This window comes from Pinus tabuliformis, chromosome 4_2 (assembly GCF_031772625.1).
Source record: "Pinus tabuliformis cultivar Carrire ecotype Pingquan chromosome 4_2, CPIR1, whole genome shotgun sequence".
Lineage (NCBI taxonomy): Eukaryota > Viridiplantae > Streptophyta > Pinopsida > Pinales > Pinaceae > Pinus > Pinus tabuliformis.
The window spans coordinates 133,805,236-133,829,113 of record NC_142304.1 but is presented as its reverse complement, the minus strand read 5'-3'; the positions used below and the strand labels follow the sequence as shown (position 1 = coordinate 133,829,113).

The 23,878-nt window shown below is 41.1% G+C and overlaps 1 protein-coding gene across 5 annotated transcripts in view; it reads left to right on the top strand.

Moving 5' to 3' along the window:
- The window catches only part of LOC149168589 (GTPase activating protein 1-like), a 187,737-nt gene extending 165,381 nt beyond the window's left edge, over positions 1-22,356 (top strand). For 3 of the 5 annotated variants that reach the window (XM_089428322.1, XM_089428321.1, XM_089428320.1), the window contains exon 4: positions 21,811-22,356. In XM_089428322.1, coding sequence (XP_089284448.1) covers positions 21,811-22,128 — 318 coding nt within the window. In that variant the 3' untranslated portion in view covers positions 22,129-22,356. The remainder of the gene's footprint in view (positions 1-21,810) is intronic. The other 2 variants (XM_089428324.1, XM_089428323.1) reach the window with 1 other exon arrangement.
- The last annotated feature ends 1,522 nt before the right edge of the window (positions 22,357-23,878 follow it).

Sequence of the window (23,878 nt, the reverse complement as noted above, 5' to 3'; positions counted from 1 at the left end):
TTTGGGTTTTTCTGGGTTTTGTCCAGGGAGTTAGAGGTTAAAAGAACACAACTTTCTGGGCGGTTTTTTAGCACTTTCCAGCTAGTCGAAGTTCAGCAGTGCAGTTGTTTTCTGGGGCAGCGTAGTGCAGAGTGGTGCATCAGCTGAGCAGCCTTTAGCTCAGCGATTTTCCCACCTGGGGTTGGTCTTTCTTGTTCATTGGGACAAACCCAAGTGCACTATTCCAATACATATTGTATTTAGCCTGCATATTTCTAATAATATGGCTCAACAGTTCCTTATTTGCAGCATTTCCATCTATGTCACGGGGTTCGGCGAACTTGAAGCTTCAGGTTCGAAATTCGGCGAACCTGAAAAAAATTTGAAATTCGTTCAGGTTCGCCGAACCTGAAAGTCAAACATGAACGACGAACCTGAACGAATTCGAACCTAGTCAAACCTGATTGAACCTGAAAAATCGAACCTGTACGTATTTTAATGCGAATTTCAACGGTGTTTTTTTTGTAGGAATTTACAGGGTAAGTTCCACAGAAAGAATACCAAAAGGACACCGCTCACAACCAGATCTCAAATCAATACACTAGTATTTTTGACGTGGTTAAAACCCTCAGAGTGCAAGGAGGGAAACAGTCCACGGCCTGTCCCAACGTGGGTACTACAGGCAATTTATTAATCAAAGAATGAAAATTTACATAAGCTTCTCTCATGCACGGATTACACGAACAATGACCCTCCATGCGCTTTAAATAGAACTCATGGACCAATCGGGTGTCAAGCCACGGATCAAGTGTCGGTAATACCGAGGTGAGAGTGAACCGTCGGATCACTTCATATCGTGACCGTCGGATTGTAAGTTACAAAATGTACAACGGTAAAGAAACACACTTTACCTAACTCTAACCTAACTCTATACTAGACCAAGTTGAACTTAACTATATCCTATGTGTCGGAATATCCTAACATCCCCCCTTAAGAACAACTTGGGATAGGATTGAAGGATTTACAAATATGACACAATAGGAGAAGGAAGGAGGCACTAGAGCCTATCCCCCCTTAGTGACAACTTCCTGAACTCCAAGCATATATCGAAGTTTAGTGAACTTCGCCTCTGTGAGAGCCTTTGTGAAGATGTCTGCAACCTGATCATCTGTTGGACAATATTGCACTTCAAGAACATGGTCATGAATGAGCTTTCTGATGAAGTGCATGTGTAGTTCAATGTGTTTGCTGCGCTGATGTTGGACTGGATCTTTGCATAGCTGAATGGCACTTTGATTATCACACCAAAGTGTGGTTGAATGCTGCTGCTCAAAGCCAAACTCTGATAGGATCTGACGAAGCCACAAGGCTTCCTTACTAGCTTCCACGGCACCACGATACTCTGCTTCTGCTGACGAAAGAGAAATGGCAGCCTGTTTCTTACAAGCCCATGTAATAGGTCCTGAACCAAGAGTGAAGACATAACCGGCAGTAGACTTCCGATCATCAGGGTCACCAGCCCAATCGGAATCAGTGAAACCAACTAACAGAGGAGCTGCTTTGGCACTGTAATGAATCCCAAACTGTACTGTACCTCGAACATAACGAAGTATTCTTTTAGCTGCTTTCCAATGACTTTCACGGGGGTTTTGCATAAAACGAGCAACAAGGCCAACAACAAAGGAAAGATCAGGACGAGTATGGGTTAAATACAGGAGTTTTCCGACAAGTTGACGGTATAAGGTAGCATCAACTTCAGGAGAAGTACAAGAGACGAAAAGTTTGACTCCAGACTGAAAGGGAGAAGGGGCTGGCTTACAGTCTTCCATGTGAAAATGACGAAGAATATCACAAGCATACTTGGACTGGGAAAGGAAAATTCCCTCTTGGGATTGCAAGACTTGAAGACCGAGAAAATAGTGTAAATGTCCTAAGTCTGTCATTTCAAATTTCTTTTTAAGGCTGGACTTCACATGGTTTATAAGGTTGGGATCATTACCAGTAAGAATAAGATCATCAACATAAAGAACAAGGATGATGAGGGAGTTGCCCACTTTCTTGGTGTAGACAGTATTGTCAGAATGACACCTAGAAAAGCCAGATTCTAAAAGAAAGCTATCCATTTTGGCATACCAAGCGCGAGGAGCTTGCTTGAGGCCATAAAGGGATTTCTTAAGTCGACAAACAAGGCTGGAGTCTGTTTGTATGAAGCCAATGGGTTGTTCCATATAGATTTCTTCCTGCAAGTCCCCATGCAAGAAGGCAGATTTAACATCCATCTGATGGACTTCCCATTTTAAAGAGGCAGCAAGGGAAAGAACAAGGCGGATGGAGTTTGCTCACTTCATCATTATGAGCAACAAATACTGAGGGAAGATTGGATGACCCAAAGTTGTGAAACTTATACAACCTTTTGGAATCATCAGCAAGACCAGTAGCTAGAATCTGTTTAGGATCTTTTAGATCCTTGATTACAACATCATGAGGTGAAAATTCAACAATTTTACCTTCACCTGAATGAGTTATCTGATAGACAGATAGAAGGTTGCAGGATAAGGTTGGAACACATAATACATCATTAAACTGACCATTGTCTAGATGAACAGTTCCAGTCCTACAACATTAAGAGATCTATCATCACCAATATATATATTTTTGGTGTTACAATCATTTAAAGAAGAAAACATGGCTTGGTTTTTGGCCATGTGACAAGAGGCTCCAGAGTCAATGAGCCACTCATGAGAATGAGAAGAAGAAGAAGATACATTTAATGCATAACCAGACTGAGATGATTGACAATGAGATGCAGAAAGTGCCATTCCGGAAGTTGAAGTTGAAGTAGGCTCCACATGGATGTTATGTTTCTTCATTGCGGCTTCCAAGGCTTCCATCTTCTTAAAGCATTTAGATTCTAAGTGGCCATCTCGATTACAAAAGTTACAATGTCTATCAGTCTTCTTCCATTTGTTTTTATTGGTCTTATCATTTTGCTGAAATGATCTTTCATTTTGAGGCTGAAATGGTTTAGGACCATTCTTTTGAGGATATGACTTCTTAGGATTCTTTGAATTTGGTTGCTGCTGGGCGGCTAACGCTTTCGTGGAAGAGTTTCCAAGATTAAGAAGACCAAGGTGTAAGAGTTTTTCTTGTTCTCTTATTAAGGAATCACAAAAGGAGTCAAAGGAAGGGGGCTTGTAGTCTTGTCCTTGACAAATGAAAGCTTCTCTTGTAGAATGGAAAGTGGAAACAAATACAGAGTAGGCTGGTCCCAGCTTAGTAAGGATGGAATAAATAAGGTTACCATCGTCTTTCTTAACTTTAACACCTTCCAGGAGATATCTAAGGTTCTTGAATTTGGACAAGAAATCTTCAATGCAAGAAAAATTATTAGGATCCAAAGTAAGCAGCTCATTTTCAAGTTGATGGGCTCTAATTTCATTTTTAATCCCAAAAACTTTAGCAAGTTTTTCTAATGCTTCATGAGGAGTCTCAAGTTCTGCAATGTGGAATCTAAGATCAGGAGAAATAGACATCCCTATCAAACCACGTGCTTGATCTTGTCTATTTTCCCATTTTGCCGCCTTGTCTTCATCTTTTGGTTTCTTCTCTTGGTCTGTGGCTATTCTGAAGAGACCTTTACTTCTAAGTAAATCTTCGATGTAGGCTACCCATTGGAAGTAGTTAGTGCTGTCAAGAATGACTTGGCATGGGCTTTCCATTTTAAAAAAAACTGAAGCTGAAGATGCTGAAAGTAGGTGTTCCAATGGATAGATCTCGAAAAAATAGGCGGTTTTAAAAAAAACGGCTCTGAAAAAGGCTTCCGGATGAAGAAGTTATGGCTTTTTGAAAAATAATTGTTGAAGTTGCCGGCAAAGTGCGCGAATGTGCGGGAATGAAAAAATCTGCCCCCACAAAATGGAGACTTGAACCCAAGACCTCTACTCTCTTAAAATATCTTTGAACCAATTGATCTATACAAAAAATTTGAGAGAGAGAGAGAGAGAGAGAGAGAGAGAGAGGGGAGGGGGGGGGGCCTCGGTTTGCGTGCTTGCCTTGAGAAAGCTCTTTTTCCCTACAAAACACAAAACACAAAACCCAACACGAATATGCAAAGAAAAACGAACCTTGCGGCTCGAAGTTAGCTTTAGCCAAAAAACTAGAAATTTAAAAAAAAAATCTCAAAGTTAGCTTTAGCCGAAAAACTAAATATTTTTCTCAATGTTTCTGATTTTCCGAGATCACACTAAGGTGCAGGGAAAAGAGCATACGCATGAGAAAAATCCTTCCTTTCTGTTTCTGATTTGCCCAGATCGCACAGAGTCGCAGGGCAAAGAGCATACGCAGAAATGAAAGGTATAGATCCGGTTAAAAAAAAAGGCTAAATAAACTGAGACCGAAATAAGCAGAGAGAAAATAACAATAAACTGCAAAAAAAAACACTGTATACCTCCCGATCTGAAAAATGACGCAGCTAGGGCTACCGGAAACCTTTTCGCGTGAAACGAAAGGGGTTCCTCACTGGAACAGATGCTCCGAACGCAACAGAGCAGTCCTCTCGGCCCGAAAGCAGTCAGAAACAGCAGATCTAGGAAACGACAGCCGCATGCAGTTCTACCGGCTTCAGATTTGGATCACCAACGGACGCGGCCCTCAAATAGCTCTGATACCATGTAGGAATTTACAGGGTAAGTTCCACAGAAAGAATACCAAAAGGACACCGCTCACAACCAGATCTCAAATCAATACACCAGTATTTTTGACGTGGTTAAAACCCTTAGAGTGCAAGGAGGGAAACAGTCCACGGCCTGTCCCAACGTGGGTACTACAGGCAATTTATTAATCAAAGAATGAAAATTTACATAAGCTTCTCTCATGCACGGATTACACGAACAATGACCCTCCATGCGCTTTAAATAGAACTCATGGACCAATCAGGTGTCAAGCCACGGATCAAGTGTCGGTAATACCGAGGTGAGAGTGAACCGTCGGATCACTTCATATCGTGACCGTCGGATTGTAAGTTACAAAATGTACAACGGTAAAGAAACACACTTTACCTAACTCTAACCTAACTCTATACTAGACCAAGTTGAACTTAACTATATCCTATGTGTCGGAATATCCTAACATTTTTAGGTTCGATGGTTTTTTTGGCAGTTTTATTAACCTATTTACGAGAAACGCCTTTGGCGCATACCTAAAATGATGTGACATTCCTACAGTAAACTCGACTGAATCTACTGGTATAGCAATGATGGATATCCATATTAAATGGAAAATCAACACTTGTACTAAATTGTTTTCAAATCGGTTTTGGCTCATTGTTCTCATGTAAAATCTGTGTGTACAATTTGTCATCTAGAAATTCCAAACCCTTAGCTTTCATCTCTGTGAAAAGATGGCGTGCTTCTTCCTCTAGGCCTACTTTGTGACAAATCCTGATCAAATACTCATAGTTTACTGAATCCAAATTGGGATCCGTTCCACTCTGTTGAATCAAGAATGAATATGCTTCCTCAAAATCTTTGTCGAAGAGGATTCCCTTGAGGAGATGAGCATAAGTACCATACAGAGGCTTAATCCTTTCTTCTTTCATTTTATCCAAGAACTGAAGTGCGCCTCCAAGCTTCCTTGTCTTGCAACTTTGCAAGCATAATTAATCATTATATCATATGTAAATGCATCCGGTTGGTAGCCACTGTACAGTGTCATTGTTAAGATTAGGTATGTTCTATGCTAGAGCAATTTATTTAAATTTTCACAGTTAGCAATCCAATCAGCATTACGATAAACTGCTGATAGAACATAAATATAAAACGCAAAAGACAAGCCAAGACAAGAGGACACAGGATGTGGCGCAAGCCAGGGACAAACCCCACAATGTGTGGGGAAACCCTTGATCAATTCTTCTTTTATGTTCTTCAAAGTTCAGCAGAGAGAGAGAGATAGTACAAATATACAAATCAGATATTGTATGATAGCAGCAGTAAGTCCATCATTCTGATAATGATGATTGTTCTAGGATGCAGCACCGACAATCTTCAAATATTCACAAGGAGTGTTGTAGCATACCCTCATAGGAGATCATCAAATTGATGTCCTTCCACATAACACTAATGTAGCATTACTCTGTTTACTTGTTGCTCCAGAAGTTGCAGCATATGCTAGAGTAAGTCTTCTTTATATCTAGACAGCCCTAAGCAGTCCTTGTTATGGTGCTATGGCCTATGGCCTAGCACATAGCAACTCCTCAAAACAGTTATATAAACATCATCAACACAGCAAAATAGATTACAAAATCTCAGCTTAATGTTAAAATCCAATCCGAATAAGTATCTTAGCTCTGTGCTGAATTGATCCAAGACTTGAGGCAGATTTTTTCAATGCATTACGACATTAGCTTACCGACCTTGATTCCAGACCTTAAGATGGCACCGAAATCCTTTACTGAGATTTCACCGAGACTGTGGCGCTGTGGTGAGACTTCATCACTGTGTCTGCACTAAAAACCCTTGTTGTAGTAGCACCGAAATATTCTCATTGAAAGAGCACTGAACCATACATGTGATAGCACTGAAATGTAGCATCAAAATTGTGGTTACTTTGGTTACTGTGGTAACAACGAGCTTGTGATAACATTGAAGTTTGCTTACTGTGATAGCACCGAAGTTGAGATCACCTATCCGACTTCCTTTACCGAAAATACTTTCCTCTGCAATTGTCATCCGAACTTGTCTCTGTAATAGTCATCCGAACTTGTTTCTGTTGCATATGAGACAGCGTTCCAAAAAATTACTGTAGATTTAGGGCACCTTTGCTTAGCTTGTAAGGGCCTCTTGGGACAGAGTATAAGGGACCTTTAGAACTGCGGATTTATAGATTCATTGACCAGTGTAGTTGAACAGTGATTGAATCATGAACAACGTATCTTATAGATTCATTGACCAGCGTAGTTGAACAATGATTGAATCATGAACAACGTATCTTATAGATTCATTGACCGGCGTAGTTGAACAGTGATTGAATCATGAACAGCGTATCTTATAGATTCATTGACCAGCGTAATTGAACAGTGATTGAATCCACTGCGGCTGCCCTTCACGTATCATCTCCATTGCTTGTGGACTTATGACTGTGTTACGAATTCCATTCCTTACTGCGGCTAGGGTTTGACTGCGTTAGGATTACAGTAGCGTTTGGCCCTCCATATTTAAGCGTATATGAGCTTCTTCATGGCTGAGTGTAACAGGTTTCATAATGTGTGTTAGGATGGCTCCTTGTCTCCTTTGCGTGAACAAGATTATGTTGTAGAAGCGTTTAGGAAGCCTTCTTGACTTGCATAGATGAGGGCTGCTGATTGACCTGCAGTTAGGGTAAGGCTAGTATCAGCCTTTAGAACAACGTATTCTCCTCTAGATCTCTCTGTCCACAAAACCCAAACACGTGGAGAGAGATCACAAGAGATGTGTGTAAAATGTCTTCAAGTTCTCTTCTATTTATACTAAAAACTTAGAGGTTGAATAGACATGACGTTTGGGCTTCTAGAGCCTACATAAGTGCTGGTCGGCTTGATAATAATTACATAAACAAAATAAATTCATATCTCCATAAATACTTATCGGAATCGGATGATCTTTGGATCAATCCTACACCTCTCGACGAGAGGGATCCAATAAAATTATCAGCTGCCATAAATAAGCTGACCCACATGGAGTTTTGCCCTAGTTGCCAATTTAACACTCCCTCTCAACTAGGGGGAACTCCATCTGCTGATCCATATGTCCGACTGTACTATCTCTGCCATCAGTGCCTTGCACTGCTCTGCCCATCTTTGCTCAGCTCTGCTGGCTCTGCTCTACTCTACTCAGCTCTGTTGGCTTTGCTAGCTCTGCTCTGCTCAGCTCTGTTGGCTCTGCTAGCTCTGCTCTGCTTTGCTCAACTCTGCTGGCTCAGCTCTGCTCTGCTCAGCTCTACTGGCTCTGGCTTTCTCAGCTCTGCTCAGCGCTGCTGGTTCTGCCAGCCCTACTCTGCTCAGCTCTGCTGAACTATGAAGAAGAAGAATTGATCGAGAATGTCTCATACCATTCTCCACTGACCCGAAGTCAGACTCAGAGTGCGTACCACTGGTCCCAGACTAGTCTCAATTGACCCAAAGTCAGCGTCATAGTATGTAACACTCTCACTGGTTCCAGACCAGTCCTGCACTGACACGAAGTCAGTCTCGGAGTATGTACCACTAGTCCCAGACCAGTCTCAACCGACCCGAAGTCAGCGTCATAGTATGTACAGCTCCTACCACTGGTCCCAGACCAGTACTATTGATCCCAGATCAATGGAGGACATCCTAGCGTAGGGAGTATGGTAGATACAACGATGCGTCCATCGGTACTACTATGGTCCCTAACTTCATTTCCCTGCTCATTGATCAGATGAGAGGTCCTTCCCATGAGTCCCAGACTGCATGGGTAGGATGCCTCGATAGGAGAACTTAATCAATCCTGTCCTCACAGGAGAACACATCAATCCTGCTACAAACGCCATGGAGAACACATCAATCCAGGCTGCCATGTAGAACACATCAATCCAGGCCTCACAGGAGAACACATCAATCCTGCTACAATCGCCATGGAGAACACATCAATCCAGGCTGCCATGGAGAACACATCAATCCAGGCCTCACAGGAGAACACATCAATCCTGCTACAATCGCCATGGAGAACACATCAATCCAGGCCTCACAAGAGAACACATCAAACCTGCTACACAAGAGAGCGAATCATCTCGTTCCAGCGCGCACCACCAGGGGAGGGTGAGTCACCCTGTGGTCGCATGTTGCTCCAGTAGAACTGCAAGCCCCCCAGAGCTCCCAGAGCTCAATGTATGCAACATGCAGGACCCTTTTACAAAGGTCTCACAATGACTCCAAGTCGTTCGGGAAAATCACAAATTTGATCTTTCCTCAGGGCTCTATCCTGTATATCATCTTAGTGCGATGGAGCCTCCTTAATCATCAACTTACCATATCCCAGATAGGGCAGTATTTGATGTCTATCTGCTGGAGCAATTGTCGAATATGAGATTCCTCAATAATCGAATCCCACCCCTAGTTGTCACAGAGGATCACAGAGGTATTCATCATGTGTACAAACAGCTCACTGAAGAGCTTCAACAACCAGACTGCCTCACAGAAGGCCATACTATCAGCAATGTATTCTACCTTGGAGGTGCTCAGAGTCACTGATTTCTGCTTCCTGCTCATCCAGGATATCGAGGCAAAGAGAAACAACACTGAGAAGTGCTTTAGTGATCCTCCATACTGCCTGCCCACTCATCATTCAAATAATCATGTGGTTTCATATTTCCGGCAGTGTATCTCAATTCATGAGAGATTGTGCCCTGAAGATATCTTAGAAGATTCTTGGCACCAATCTAGTGAAGCTCAACCAAATATGAGCTCACCATGCTAACTGCAACACAGATGTCCGGACAAAGGTTCTCCAAGAACATCAACACGAATGAGTTTATGAAACTCAGAGGCATTTCCCAAATCTGGTCCGACATCATTACCATATAACTTCTGAAAGTTAAGATCCTCGAGGCAGTCACAAGCTTGCAGCTTATCTTTCCACATTCAAAATCCAACTCCCTCTGTCTCCTATAAATGAGAGGGTCTGCACCTGTCAGACATAGGTGTCGGTATGAGAGGTTTATCATCCACAACCTTCGAGTAATGGTTTGGATCGGTTTCACTCCTAGTGAATCTCAGCTGCATTAGATAGCTATCAATCCTCTCATACTATGCCTGAGGTGTTTTTCTTCAAGCCATAGAGGGCTTTCTTCCACCTGTACACATGAGATTCATCGATCATGATTCTCAAACTCCTCAGGTTGTTCCAAACCTGTGAACCTGCTGCATGAGGGGAATGGTCCCCTTATAATATTTTCCTTCGGTACATTTCAGACATGTACCTTCATGCTTCTTTTTGAATTCAGGCATCCTAGATTTCTCATTTGTCTCACAGACCTCCGGTGCTGAGTCAATGGACATGGTCCCCAGTGGACTTCCTGCAACTTGATACAACCCTGAACTCAAAAACATCTTTAAAAAATCTATTTTCAAACACGTACCTTTCCATCGATAAGTGCCACCTTGTAACCTTTGACTTCCATTTCCGAGATGGACATCAGGTTCAATCAGGTACATAAAAGAGATTTTGGGGTTCCTTGCTTTCCTAGAAGAGTCGACCATTTTCTTGATGCCCTGCATTACCATTCATTCTTTTGATCATTGAAGATGTCCCAAGAATGATTGTTGTCTTCATCAAGAGATGTGTCTGTGCCATTCGAACACTCCTTCGCATAACGACCGAACTTATTTCAACAAGGCATCCGCCTTTCCTTCCACCCTTAGATCCGAACTTCCCAATGAGGTGATCTTAAGATGGACCATCATAATCTTCCGCTGCGCCATTCTGATAACATTCTCTGCTTTGACTTCACCCTAGGTGAATTATGAGGAACCCATTGATCCTTCTGTCTTGTCCCAACTGTCTTCGGTGATTGCTTCTTTCACTCTTGCTTGGGCATTGTCTTCACCTCAGCTCTGATACCATGTTAAGATTAGGTATGTTCTATGCTAGAGCAATTTATTTAAATTTTCACAGTTAGCAATCACATCAGCATTACGATAAACTGTAGATAGAACATAAATATAAAACGCAGAAGACAAGCCAAGACAAGAGGACACAGGATGTGGCGCAAGCCAGGGACAAACCCCACAATGTGTGGGGAAACCCTTGATCAATTCTTCTTTTATGTTCTTCAAAGTTCAGCAGAGAGAGAGATAGTACAAATATACAAATCAGATATTGTATGATAGCAGCAGTAAGTCCATCATTCTGATAATGATGATTGTTCTAGGATGCAGCACTGACAATCTTCAAATATTCACAAGGAGTGTTGTAGCATACCCTCATAGGAGATCATCAAACTGATGTCCTTCCACATAACACTAATGTAGCATTACTCTGTTTACTTGTTGCTCCAGAAGTTGCAACATATGCTAGAGTAAGTCTTCTTTATATCTAGACAGCCCTAAGCAGTCCTGGTTATGGTGCTATGGCCTATGGCCTAGCACATAGCAACTCCTCAAAACAGTTATATAAACATCATCAACACAACACAATAGATTACAAAATCTCAGCTTAATGTTAAGATCCAATCCGAATAAGTATCTTAGCTCTGTGCTGTATTGATCCAAGACTTGAGGCAGATTTCTTCAATGCATTACGACATTAGCTTACCGACCTTGATTCCAGACCTTAAGATGGCACCGAAATCCTTTACTGAGATTTCATCGAGACTGTGGCGCTGTGGTGAGACTTCATCATTGTGTCTGCGATTCTGCACTAAAAACCCTTGTTTAGTAGCACCGAAATATTCTCATTGAAAGAGCACTGAACCATACATGTGATAGCACTGAAATGTAGCATCAAAATTGTGGTTACTTTGGTTACTGTGGTAACAACGAGCTTGTGATAACATTGAAGTTTGCTTACTGTGATATCACTAAAGTTGAGATCACCTATCCGACTTCCTTTACCGAAAATACTTTCCTCTGCAATTGTCATCCGAACTTGTCTCTGTAATAGTCATCCGAACTTGTTTCTGTTGCATATGAGATAGCGTTCCAAAAAATTACTGCAGATTTAGGGCACCTCTGCTTAGCTTGTAAGGGCCTCTTGGGACAGCGTATAAGGGACCTTTAGAACTGCGGATTTATAGATTCATTGACCAGCGTAGTTGAACAGTGATTGAATCATGAACAGCGTATCTTATAGATTCATTGACCAGCGTAGTTGAACAGTGATTGAATCATGAACAGCGTATCTTATAGATTCATTGACCAGCGTAGTTGAACAATGATTGAATCATGAACAGCGTATCTTATAGATTCATTGACCAGCATAATTGAACAGTGATTGAATCCACTGCGGCTGCCCTTCACGTATCATCTCCATTGCTTGTGGACTTATGACTGTGTTATGAATTCCATTCCTTACTGCGGCTAGGGTTTGACTGCGTTAGGATTACAGTAGCGTTTGGCCCTCCATATTTAAGCGTATATGAGCTTCTTCATGACTGAGTGTAACAGGTTTCATAATGTGTGTTAGGATGGCTCCTTGTCTCCTTTGCGTGAACAAGATTATGTTGTAGAAGCGTTTAGGAAGCCTTCTTGACTTGCATAGATGAGGGCTGCTGATTGACCTGCAGTTAGGGTAAGGCTAGATCAGCCTTTAGAACAACGTATTCTCCTCTAGATCTCTCTGTCCACAAAACCCAAACACGTGGAGAGAGATCACAAGAGATGTGTGTAAAATGTCTTCAAGTTCTCTTCTATTTATACTAAAAACTTAGAGGTTGAATAGAAATGACGTTTGGGCTTCTAGAGCCTACATAAGTGCTGGTCGGCTTGATAATAATTACATAAACAAAATAAATTCATATCTCCATAAATACTTATCGGAATCGGATGATCTTTGGATCAATCTTACACCTCTCGACGAGAGGGATCCAATAAAATTATCAGCTGCCATAAATAAGTTGACCCACATGGAGTTTTGCCCTAGTTGCCAATTTAACAGTCATAATACATCTAACAGTGGCCTAAAAACTAATCAGTCGTCATCTTATATAATTGGAAGGTTATTTGCATTGTTCAAACTTTAACTTCCTACAATGATGTGTATGTTTAAATTTTGATCATGTTTTGGTTATGTGATTTTTTAAAAGATTACTAGTATTTGACATTCATTTAAATTTTGAAGACTGAAAATTATGTCATTTCTTTTTGCAAACTACTATTGTGTATGTTTACATTTAACTAGATGTTAGAATGATTACATTATTCATGTATGTTTACTAATAAGAATTTGTATTCATGTGTTTATGGATCGATTTTGAATTTTCTATTATTTTGTCATATATATATATATATATATATATATAGATAAAATATGTATGTATAGTCGAACCTAATGCCGAACCTCATTCGAACCTGATCGAAAAATTTGAATTCGAATCGAACTTAATCATTGTCGAACTCGAATTCAAACTCGAACCGTGTGACATAGATTTCCATGGATGTTTAATGTGTATTTCATTTTTATTTTCTGCTGCACAATTTATTTGCTTAATATCACTTGTATTCCTACTTAGGAACATTACAGTGGTATCGGAGCCTAGTTCCTGGCTCAGTTATGGGGATTGTCTCCTATGAGAGAAGGGGACCAACAGAACATCACCTACTGTAGACAGAGGTACAGGAGCAGAGAAAGGGAGTTAGAGATTACTCCAGACATGGAGGATCGGGGGAAAGCAGTGGCCGAAGAGGAGGAAATGATAAAGCCCAACAGCAGGGAGGTGATGGCTTTCGACAACCTCCTGGGGGCCTTGAGTGACTTGCCCAAGGGGCAGAAAGACATGCTAGAGGAGATCAAGTCACATAACACAGAAAGGACCACACCTAGAGGGTTTCTATGTGGGGAAACTTCCGGGGCCTCTCAGCCATTCGATCACCCCTCACTAGTAGCGCAACGCCCTTTAGTCAGTATGCCGACTCGGGCTACACTACTTTCTTTCGTGCCAGTGGCACAAATCGAGCCTGCAAGGGGGGAAGACCCCCCTCAGATGGGGGATTACTTGAGAGAGTGGTAGCCTATGGATGAAGACTTCAAAGAAGCCCTCTCCTTTAGAGATTACTGCAAGCTCAAGCAGAGTGAGAAGAACAAGGGGTACATAGGACAAGGGACCCAAAACTATGAGCGACAGAGAACTATTTCCCTACTTTGATGGCACTGCCAAGTGCAGGACAGGGCTTGGGTTAAAAAGATGGACACACACTTTCAACTCAACCGGACGACAAAGCAGGAAGCCATTAAGATGGCCATGCTGCACATGGAGGGGAAAGCCCATGATTGGTGGTTTCATGGCTTGACCACCCTAGGGCATGCCCAAAGAGTTTCCTATGAGTACTTCACCAGGAGGGTGGTGGAGCGATTTGATCAGAGGGATCTGGAGGTTTATTTCAGAGCGCTGACACAACTGCGCCAAACTGGCAACTCGAAGCATTACTTTTCATATTTTTTGCAAGTGTCGGTGATGGTTCCAGATCTATCCGAGGTAAGGAGGGTGTATACCTACATTGAGGGCTTTCTTGAGCCCTTGCGTGGACTGGGAAGTCACGTAGACCCTCTATGCTGCAAGAAGCAGTCTTGTGTGCCAGAGATCTACAGGGGGCTATACCCAAGACTAGAGCACCATTTCTTGCACGGACCCCTTTCCCACAGAAGGGGCATGAGACTAGACCCCCACCGCCGAGGACCACACAGGGGATGGGGCAGTTAGATGAGGAGACAAGGAAGGACCTCCGGAAGAGGAAGCTGTGCTTCACATCCAGAGAGTCCTGAACACCTGGCCATAGTTGCACTGCAGGTAGAGCACACTACATTGAGGTCTTTTCTGACAGTGACCATGAGGATGAAGTAGAGCAGGATTGCGGTGGGACAGATGGAGAGAGTTCGACAGACAGAGGACCACCACCACCACCTCCATAGGGAGGGGCATCTCTTACCCTAACAGGAGGAGTCCTTGCTTCTTTATGCAGGATTCCTAAGTTTTTGATGCTGAGGATTAGAGGCACTGTCTAGGGATAGAGGGTGTCAGTGCTGGTGGACAATGGGCTACCCACAATTTCATAGATGCCCAGTTGGTCCAGAGGAGGCGCCTCACCACAACAGAGTTTGAGGGTTTCCCAGTCCTAGTGCCAAGTGACCTGATACGTGCTCTCCTTGACAGTAGTTATGGGGAACTACTTGATGACGGACCACTTCTTTGTGGTCGATGTGCCAAACGCCAACGTGGTGATGGGTGTCCGGTGGCTGTATTCCCATGGGTGAGTCACAACGGATTAGAGGAAACCAGAGATGGAGTTCATTAGGCCAGATGGCAAACTGGTAGTCTTGAGAGGCATGGAGTCTTACCCACCTCAGACAGTTTCGGCCCAAAGGATGGAGGTAGACCTACTACATGGGGACATTGCATGGGCAGTTGAGCTGAGGATCTCAAAGGCTAGGGGACAAGCAAAACCACCACCAACAGACATACAGGCTTTGCTGGACAGGTATGCAGTAGTGTTTGGGGACGTTTCACTAGGGCAACCACCAAATAGAGGATTTGAGCACACCATTGAGATGGAGCTGGGTGTATAGGCAGTGATCACTACTCTGTACAGGCATCCCAAAGCCTATAAGGACGAGATAGAGAAGGCCATCAAGGAGCTGCTTGCATTGGGCCATATTAGACCAAGTTCCAGTCCTTTCGCTTCTTCAGTGGTGTTGGTGAAGAAGAAGGATGGAACCCTTCAGATGCGCATTGACTACTAGGCCCTCAACCAGAAGACTCTAGAGTCTAAAGAACTGGTACCCTATTCCCCGTATTGACGAGCTGGTGGATGAGCTTAGAGGAGCCAAGTACTTCTCTAAGATTGATCTGCGTTCAGGGTGCCACCAGATTAGGGTGAGGGATCAGGATATCCCGAAGACAACTTTTCGGTGCCAGTATAGGCACTTTGAGTTTCTGGTTGTGCCATTTGGGCTGACCAATGCTCCGGCCACATTTTAGTCATGCATGAACCATGTCTTCCAGGGACAGTTGAGGAGGTTCGTGCTAGTGTTCTTCGATGACATTCTGATCTATAGCCGGACATGGGAGGAGCACCTCCAACACTTGGAGGAGGTATTGTGCATTCTGGAGGAGCAACAGTTTTATGCCAAGCTCTCCAAGTGCGAGTTTGGGTTGACAAAGATGCTCTACCTAGGGCATATCATTGGAGCAGATGGGGTGAAAGTCCACGAGGAGAAGATTCGGGCCATCCGGGATTGGCCAGTACCCCGAGACATGACTACGCTGAGGGGCTTCTTAGGCATTTGCACCTACTACAGGAAGTTTGTCAAAGGGTTCTCGCAGCTGGCAGCGCCTTTGACCGACTTGACCAAGAAGGGGCCTTTGCATGGAATGATGGAGCACAGGTCCCCTTTGATCGCCTCAAGGAAGTGATGAGCAGTTGCCCTGTTTTGGCACTTTTGGACTTTTCCCAGCTGGGGTAGGAGTTGGAGTAGTATTGTCACAGGAGGGGCATCCCATAACTTTCGAGAGTCGAAAGCTCCTACCGCATGAGTTGTCATATTCCATATATGAGAAGGAGATGCTAGCCATTATGCATGCATTGGCCAAGTTCCGCCAGTACTTGGTGGGCAACCGGTTCCGAGTGAAGACTGATCACAATAGTCTTCGACATTTCATGGGGCAGCGGGGCCTCAATGACAGCAATAGAGATGGGTCAGCAAGTTGTAGGCTTATGATTTCGACATAGAGTATATGCGAGGGAAGCACAATGTGGTGGCCGATGCTCTATCTCGGAGACCAGTTGGGTTATCTCTCATGAGCATTTGCCATGATTGGAAGGCTCAGTTGTTGGTGGAGTACTCCAAGGACAAGAGGGCATGCGAGGTATTAGAGGGGACACATGCAGATGAGCATTACCGTGTGATGGATGAGGTCATCTAATACAAGGGGCACATTTACTTAGTGCCCAACTCGCAGTTGAGGGAGAGGGTACTCCAGGCAGCTCATGATTTACCATTGTCCAGATGCTAGGGGTTCCGGAAGACTTATATGGCTGTTCGGGAGAGATTCACGTGGAATGGCCTCAAGGAGAACGTGCTACAACACGTACATGAGTGTGAGGCCTGTTAGCGGAACAAGGGGGAGTTAACCCACCCTGCAAGATTCTTGCAGCCACTTCTCATCCGGGAGGGGAAATGGGAAAATATTTCGATGGATTTCATCATTGGGCTCCCCACAATACAGGGGAAGGATTGCATATACGTAGTGGTCGACAGGTTGACCAAATTTGCCCACTTCTTCGCCATCCGTGCACGCCCTAGGGAGGTTGTTCTACAGGAGTTTCAGGGAGTCAGGGGCAACAACACACTTCAGTCATCAACGCAGAAAGGGAACTGCGTATTCCTGGGCAACCAAAAAACACGCAGGAGGAGTTGAAGGGCAGTAGGGGATTCATTGCTTGTTGGGAGATCCAGGAACTGAGGAAGCAACATAGTGTAGGCATTTTCATTGGAGTTTGCAGCTAGCTGGATGAACACATCAGTTAATCGTATTTCTGAGTAGAGGGACAGCACAGAGGCCATCCAACAGTGATTCGTGGTGACTTGGGGAGTAGTTGATCTTGGCCAAGAGCCATCCGAGGAGTTAGGAGTTGGATAGCATAGGTAAATCCAACATTTTGGAGGAGTTTGCAAAGGGATTTGCATGTCGTTTCCAGTGGGCCGAATTTAAAGGGGCCGAAAAACATAATTCAAAACCAGCTAAATTCCGTTATGGGTTTTTCTGGGTTTTGTCCAAGGAGTCCAGGGTTAAAAGCACACAATTTTCTGGGTGGTTTTTGAGAACTTTCTAGTTAGTCGAAGTTCAGCACTGCAATGGTTTGCTGGGGCAGCGCAATGCAGAGTGGTGCAGTAGCTGGGCAGCCTTCAACTCAGCGATTTTCCCACCTGGGGTTGGTCTTGCTTGTTCATTGGGACAAGCCCAGGTGCACCATTCCAATATATATTGTATTTAGCCTGCAGATTTCTAATAATATAGCTCAACAATTCCTTATTTGCAGCATTTCCATGGATGTTTAATGTGTATTTCATTTTTATATTCTGTTGCACAGTTTATTTAATATCACTTGCATTCCTACTTAGGAACATTACAACTTGATTCCATGCTTTTGACTCAAATAATAGTAAATTCTTCTATGCATTAGATGAATCATGTCAAGGCCCTAGGGCCTTATGTTAAGCCCTTAATATCTTTTTATTATTAGTTTATCAGTTATGGTGAGGTTGGCCTAGTGGTAGTTTACATGATGTCATTTTATCTCCTATTTATAATAAAAGAGATTCATTTGTATAGGCATCATATCTTGTCTTGTACATTGGATCTAACCCACCAATAAGCTAACCTAACCATAACTAATAAAATAATAATGAATGCTTATTATGCCCTTAACATAGAGGTCCCAGGGCTCTAAGAAAGCATGATAACATATTTTGATATTCATACTTCTCATGTTGTCCTTGTTGAGTCTTTGAGATGATCAATACTCATTTTGATAGTACAATTGTAATGGTGTATAACTATGGATCCTTGACTTGTCAAACTAATGCATTCAGTGGCACATTTAGTTTTCCCATTTTCTAAGTAATCTTGATATTCACGAATTAAATATTATTGGCCTTCTTTTATTGTTTTGGAGATAAATCTTGTCCATTGTTTTGTGGGTTGGTAAATGGCTCTTTGTTGGCAAATTGGGCTTTACCTTTTACAAGGACATCTAATGCATTTAGTGGCACATTTAGTTTTCCCATTTTCTAAGTAATCTTGATATTCACGAATTAAATATTATTGGCCTTCTTTTATTGTTTTGGAGATAAATCTTGTCCATTGTTTTGTGGGTTGGTAAATGGCTCTTTGTTGGCAAATTGGGCTTTACCTTTTACAAGGACATCTAATGCATTTAGTGGCACATTTAGTTTTCCCATTTTCTAAGTAATCTTGATATTCATGAATTAAATATTTTTGGCCTTCTTTTATTATTTTGGAGATAAATCTTGTTTTTTTCAAAAACATCCATTATTTTGTGGGTTGGTAAACGACCCTTTGTTGACGAATTGGGCTCTACCTTTGACTAAGATGCCACTAGAGAGGGTTGTCTATCCTAGGACTTGGACTTGGTCTTGGTTTTAAATGCATTTGTTAACTCAATTGTTGTCATGAACTTGAGAACATGTCTTTGGGGGTTTTGAACTGGGGCTTGAGCACTGAAAGTTCTTTGATTTGACCATTAAACGAAAGTGGAAGTGCTTTGATTTGACCATTTGATGACAATCCACTTTGACAAGAAGATATACATTATTTAACCCAAAAAGACCATTCCCTATTCTCTTGGGGGCAAGAAAGCAATTAAAAGTAGAATAGAAGTATTGTAGGGTGAATTATTCATATCTTGATACTCCAAGAAGTTGAGAGTTATATCCTTAGTCACTTGGTTCAAGTTCATAATCTAGTTTAGCAAACACGAGGCTCAACAAAAAATTGGAAGTGCAAAATTACATGATAAAATTTGGCATCAAATTCTAGAAACTATAGAATTCAAAATTATTGTTATCCTCCCAATCTGGGTTTAATTTTTGTAAGTGACATATTGATGTCATATTAAGCATATTGTTATAATAATTTTGAGTCTTATTTTTGACCAGACCTGCGAATAATAATGATCATTCCATATCCTCATTAAAAATATATGATAGAAATGAAAATTGCATATTCACAGTAAACACATATTTAAAAAAAAACCATAACTAAAAATTTAGAGGTTTAAATCGGGTTTTATGAATTAGGGTTTTTCTTTTTAACATTTGAATAACTTGGCCTTGAAATTCGAGTTGAAGTTCATATTCAAGTTCGAATTCCGTTGAAGTTCGGCAAATTTTTCAAAATTTGCCAAACGTGGTAACGAAGGTTATATTGCACAATACTGATTTGTTTTCGAAACCTGTGATCTCTACAAATGTATGATTGTTTCATAGTTTCACTTTTTCAGATGTTCTTTGATGGAGTTTGAATAAAAGAAACAAAACGCTTTATTTCAGACTCGTGACAATGCCATTCATAGCCTTAGGTGCATTCTAGATTATAGCCAAAGGAACTGGCTAAGGGAAACAAGTGTCATGTAATGTACATTACTGGGAATGGATGTAGAAGACAAAGGACTTGCCCTAAAAGAATATGAATCTCAGATGACCTCCTAAGCTTCCAAAGCTTCTTAATTGGGAGTCAATACCCAAGGGCTCTTTTTGAGAATAGGGTATATGTATGGGATTTCGTTGATAAGACTAAGGATTTCCAATGAAATGACTCTGTGACTAAGTCCCTTGACACAGGGATTCGGGATTCGTAGGATTCGGGGATTCGAGTGTCGGATTCGGACACGTTGACCCCCCGGAATAGGACACGTAGGATTCGTTATATATTATTTTATTAAATATATATATTAAAAATTAGATATTTCTGACACAAATTCTAAATAATGATACAAATTCATTGATTTCAAACATAGATCTTCATCTATAGGCTATAGCATGCATAGTACATACAAAATTCAAATACATGTCAGTGGTCACATAAATCATGATTCATAATTCATAATTTATAAATTCAAATACATGTCAGTGGTCACATAAATCATGATTCATAATTCATAATTTATTTTAATGCAATGTAGCCATCTCAAAATTTTCAAGGTGCAATGCCCTCCACCTCTGTGTTTCACCATCATCCAAAAGAGGGATATGTCAATACCAGAGTATTTATATGAAGAAAACTTTGTCAAAGGTATTTTAAACCACCAGTCTTCTTTTCCATATGCAGCCCTCTGGCACTTCCTCCGCAGTGTGTAAGACTGATGTTACCTCCAACACAAATCTTCAGGTAATGTTTGAAATCAACAGCATATTTGACCTCCATATTCAAGAGATTCTCCTCCATAATTAACAGATAAACTTTAAACTGAAAGAACAATAAAACTCTGCATTTCTGAGTGATTTTTTTGGAAAATTAAGCGTTGCATTCTGAGTCATTTTCTTGGGGTTCGAATCCCAGAATCGGGATTCGTTGTGCCCATACGGGATTCGTACAAATCCTGTACGGACACGTCAAATCCTGTTCTGGTATTCGAATTCCTGTCGAATCGTATCTGATTCGCAGGATTCAGATTCGACAGGGGTTTCCAACAAATCCGGTTACATAGTTCTCTGACTGTTGAATTTTCCCTTGAAATGACTCTGTGACTATTGAATTTCCCCTTGAAACCACTGTGACTATTGAATTTCCCTTGGATGTACAAACAAGGTGTGTGTTTGATGCAGTTTGAAAAGAGGTAGTCTAATTAATAGATGAAATGGTTTTTTGGCCAGAATCTGACAATGATTCTTGTTGATTAAAATACACTTTTGAATGCATAAATGGATTCAACGCCCTGAAAAACCCCGTGTACCGTGGAGACCCCAGGGACAGACACTCATCTTTGTAAATTAAACAACTGAAACTTATGATTTGTAAAAATCTGTACCAGATTTTGAACAAAATGAAACTTGTGATTTTTCGAATTTGCACCAGATTTTGAACAATTGACCCAAAAAAAAAATGTTAAAAAAAACCATTTCATTTATTATTTAAACCAAGCGTTTCAAAAATACCTTTCCATTTCCAATGATGCAATAGTAAAAGATGCCAAATATGAGGCAGAAGAAAGATTGTGCCATGAGCATAATGAAGTTACAGTACCATGGAATATAAGGTGGAAATTTTCATGATAAGCACCGGAAATATTTTAGAGACTTTTTGGATGCTGCAATTCCTCCGCAATAGTTTGTATATTTAATTCTGTAATAATTATCACTAGTTTCTTCTGATATGAAATACATCAGGAAACGATAAAATTCACCATCTGTAATAAGTTCACCATAGGTTCATATTCAGCAATTCTTTTCTTTATTAGGCATAAATCTGAGTTCTATTATCAAAATTTCGACATGGGTATGCAAAATTAATTTCCTACGACCATGTTTTAACTTGGATGGATAGTTTGGCTAGGCAGTGATAAAGTAATCCACTGATATCCCTAACCCCTGAATTTAACTGTATTAGGATTTTCCTTTGTGCATGCAGCAAGTATTTGATAAGGATAAATTAAGCAGAGATGACAAGATGGGAGATGCTGTAATCGATCTGCAACCTCTAGTCATGGCTGTAAGCATGAGAAATGCGTTGCCGTTAACATTGACAAGCAAATCTGAGACAGAATTGCACAGAATGGTAGCATGCAAAGGCAACTGCCTTGTGAAAGATAGTTGCATTCGGCATGTTGATGGAAAAACAGTTCAGGACATATGCTTGAGGCTTCAGAATGTTGAGTGCGGTGAACTGGAATTGCAGCTCAAGTGGATTGATCTTCCTCGGGACTAGCACTAGGAATATCAGATCACACAGACAGAGGGTCTCACCTTGTACACTTCATACTACCATTATATCTCATATCTTGTCAACGTCTAAACTGAATACTAAATAAAATATGATCATTGACCACAACAATGCTGAAGCCTGAAGTTTAGGCTTCAGCATTTTTGTTGTCCAGGAATGAGAAGAGGCATAGACAGATACAGACATCATAAATATATAAATATATTTGCATTAGCACCGTGCACATGAATTTAACATATTGCGTTGTGCAGGAGATATCTAAACAACTTTCATAATTTTTCTCATTTTTATCTGAAATGCTATCATTACTTCTCTAGTGTGGAGGTTATATACAAAATGAAAAGTTTAAGAATTCTCTGTAATTTTCTTCCTTTCCCTCAAACGGTGTACTTCAAATATGTTTAACTGGCAAACTAAAATTGATTGGCTGGTGATACTTCTAGTGCATCTGCATTGTAGATGCACACACCCGGATGGTCATGGTGAAGCTGGCACCCAAGAGGGGGACACTCTTCTCCAGATATTAACCTCACAATCACTACTTGTATAAGTTTCATCATCTCATCTAAAAACTGATTATTTTGCTCATTAATGTGTCTAGATTTAAATGATATTGAATGGTATTCAATTCTGCATATAGTCACTCTTGGAACTTGATAACGTCTTTGACAACTTTTTAGTGACAAGTAGACCCTACAATGAGTTGATGTGACATATTTATCAAGCAAACCACCTACGGGAGGATCAAAGTAGCTGGGTGGTTATAGTTTATTTGTTTGTGTTGGTTGACATGATACTATTTGTATTACTTTAAAAAAACATAAATATGACAGAACTTAGCGCTTGCTGCTTTATGTGATAAATAATTCGAGGAAGAACGCCATAAGAATTATTACAAAGTTTTGTATGTGGTTGGTTCATATGGGTCAGCATCAGAAGTGGTGGTGTTTAAAGACAGTTGCTGGGATCTCATTAGTCACCAGTCTAGGTCTATCTTTAACTCTGGATTTACCAAATGCTGAGAGGGATGAAATATCTTGAGATGCAAATATTTTGTAGAGTCAATAAATTTGATCTTTCTCGACACTTGGTAAATCAAGAGTTAAGATGGATCTAGGTTAATTTAACTATTAGCCTTTAAATAAGCTACATTAGTGAAGAATACCATGAAAAAAACTATGGGTTAAGAATACCATGGGAAAAATAGTCTACATTACAGAAAATACCATGAGAAATACTATGGATTAAAAATATCATGGGAAAAACGATTTGATTTTAATTTTAAAAATGTTAAACATTACAACATCTCTACCATATTCGGCTGGAGAGTGGAATCTTTTTTTTTCCATTAAATAGGCTACATTAAAGATGAAAACGATGGTTTCTTATAAACCTGGAGCCCAAAAAACTACTAGTAATTTAATTGAGTCAAATTTACCTGAACCATCCTAACAAAAAAACTAAAAAAATAAAATTCTAACCATCTAAAGTTGTACGTTATGACGTGGTTTGCAAACCTCTATAGCAGAGATAGTGGTTGGGTCATTCAAATGGAAATTGGTAGGTAACTTGGAACAGAGAGAGGGCCTGTGATTGTAGTTATGGGTCATAATGGAACCTGCAGGCTACCCATCATTGATGGGTATACGGGAACGTGTTTAGCTTAGCAATATCCTTTGACATACAGCCGCACAACACAGAACAGTAGGGAATTCTTATTTACCTACTTGTTTTC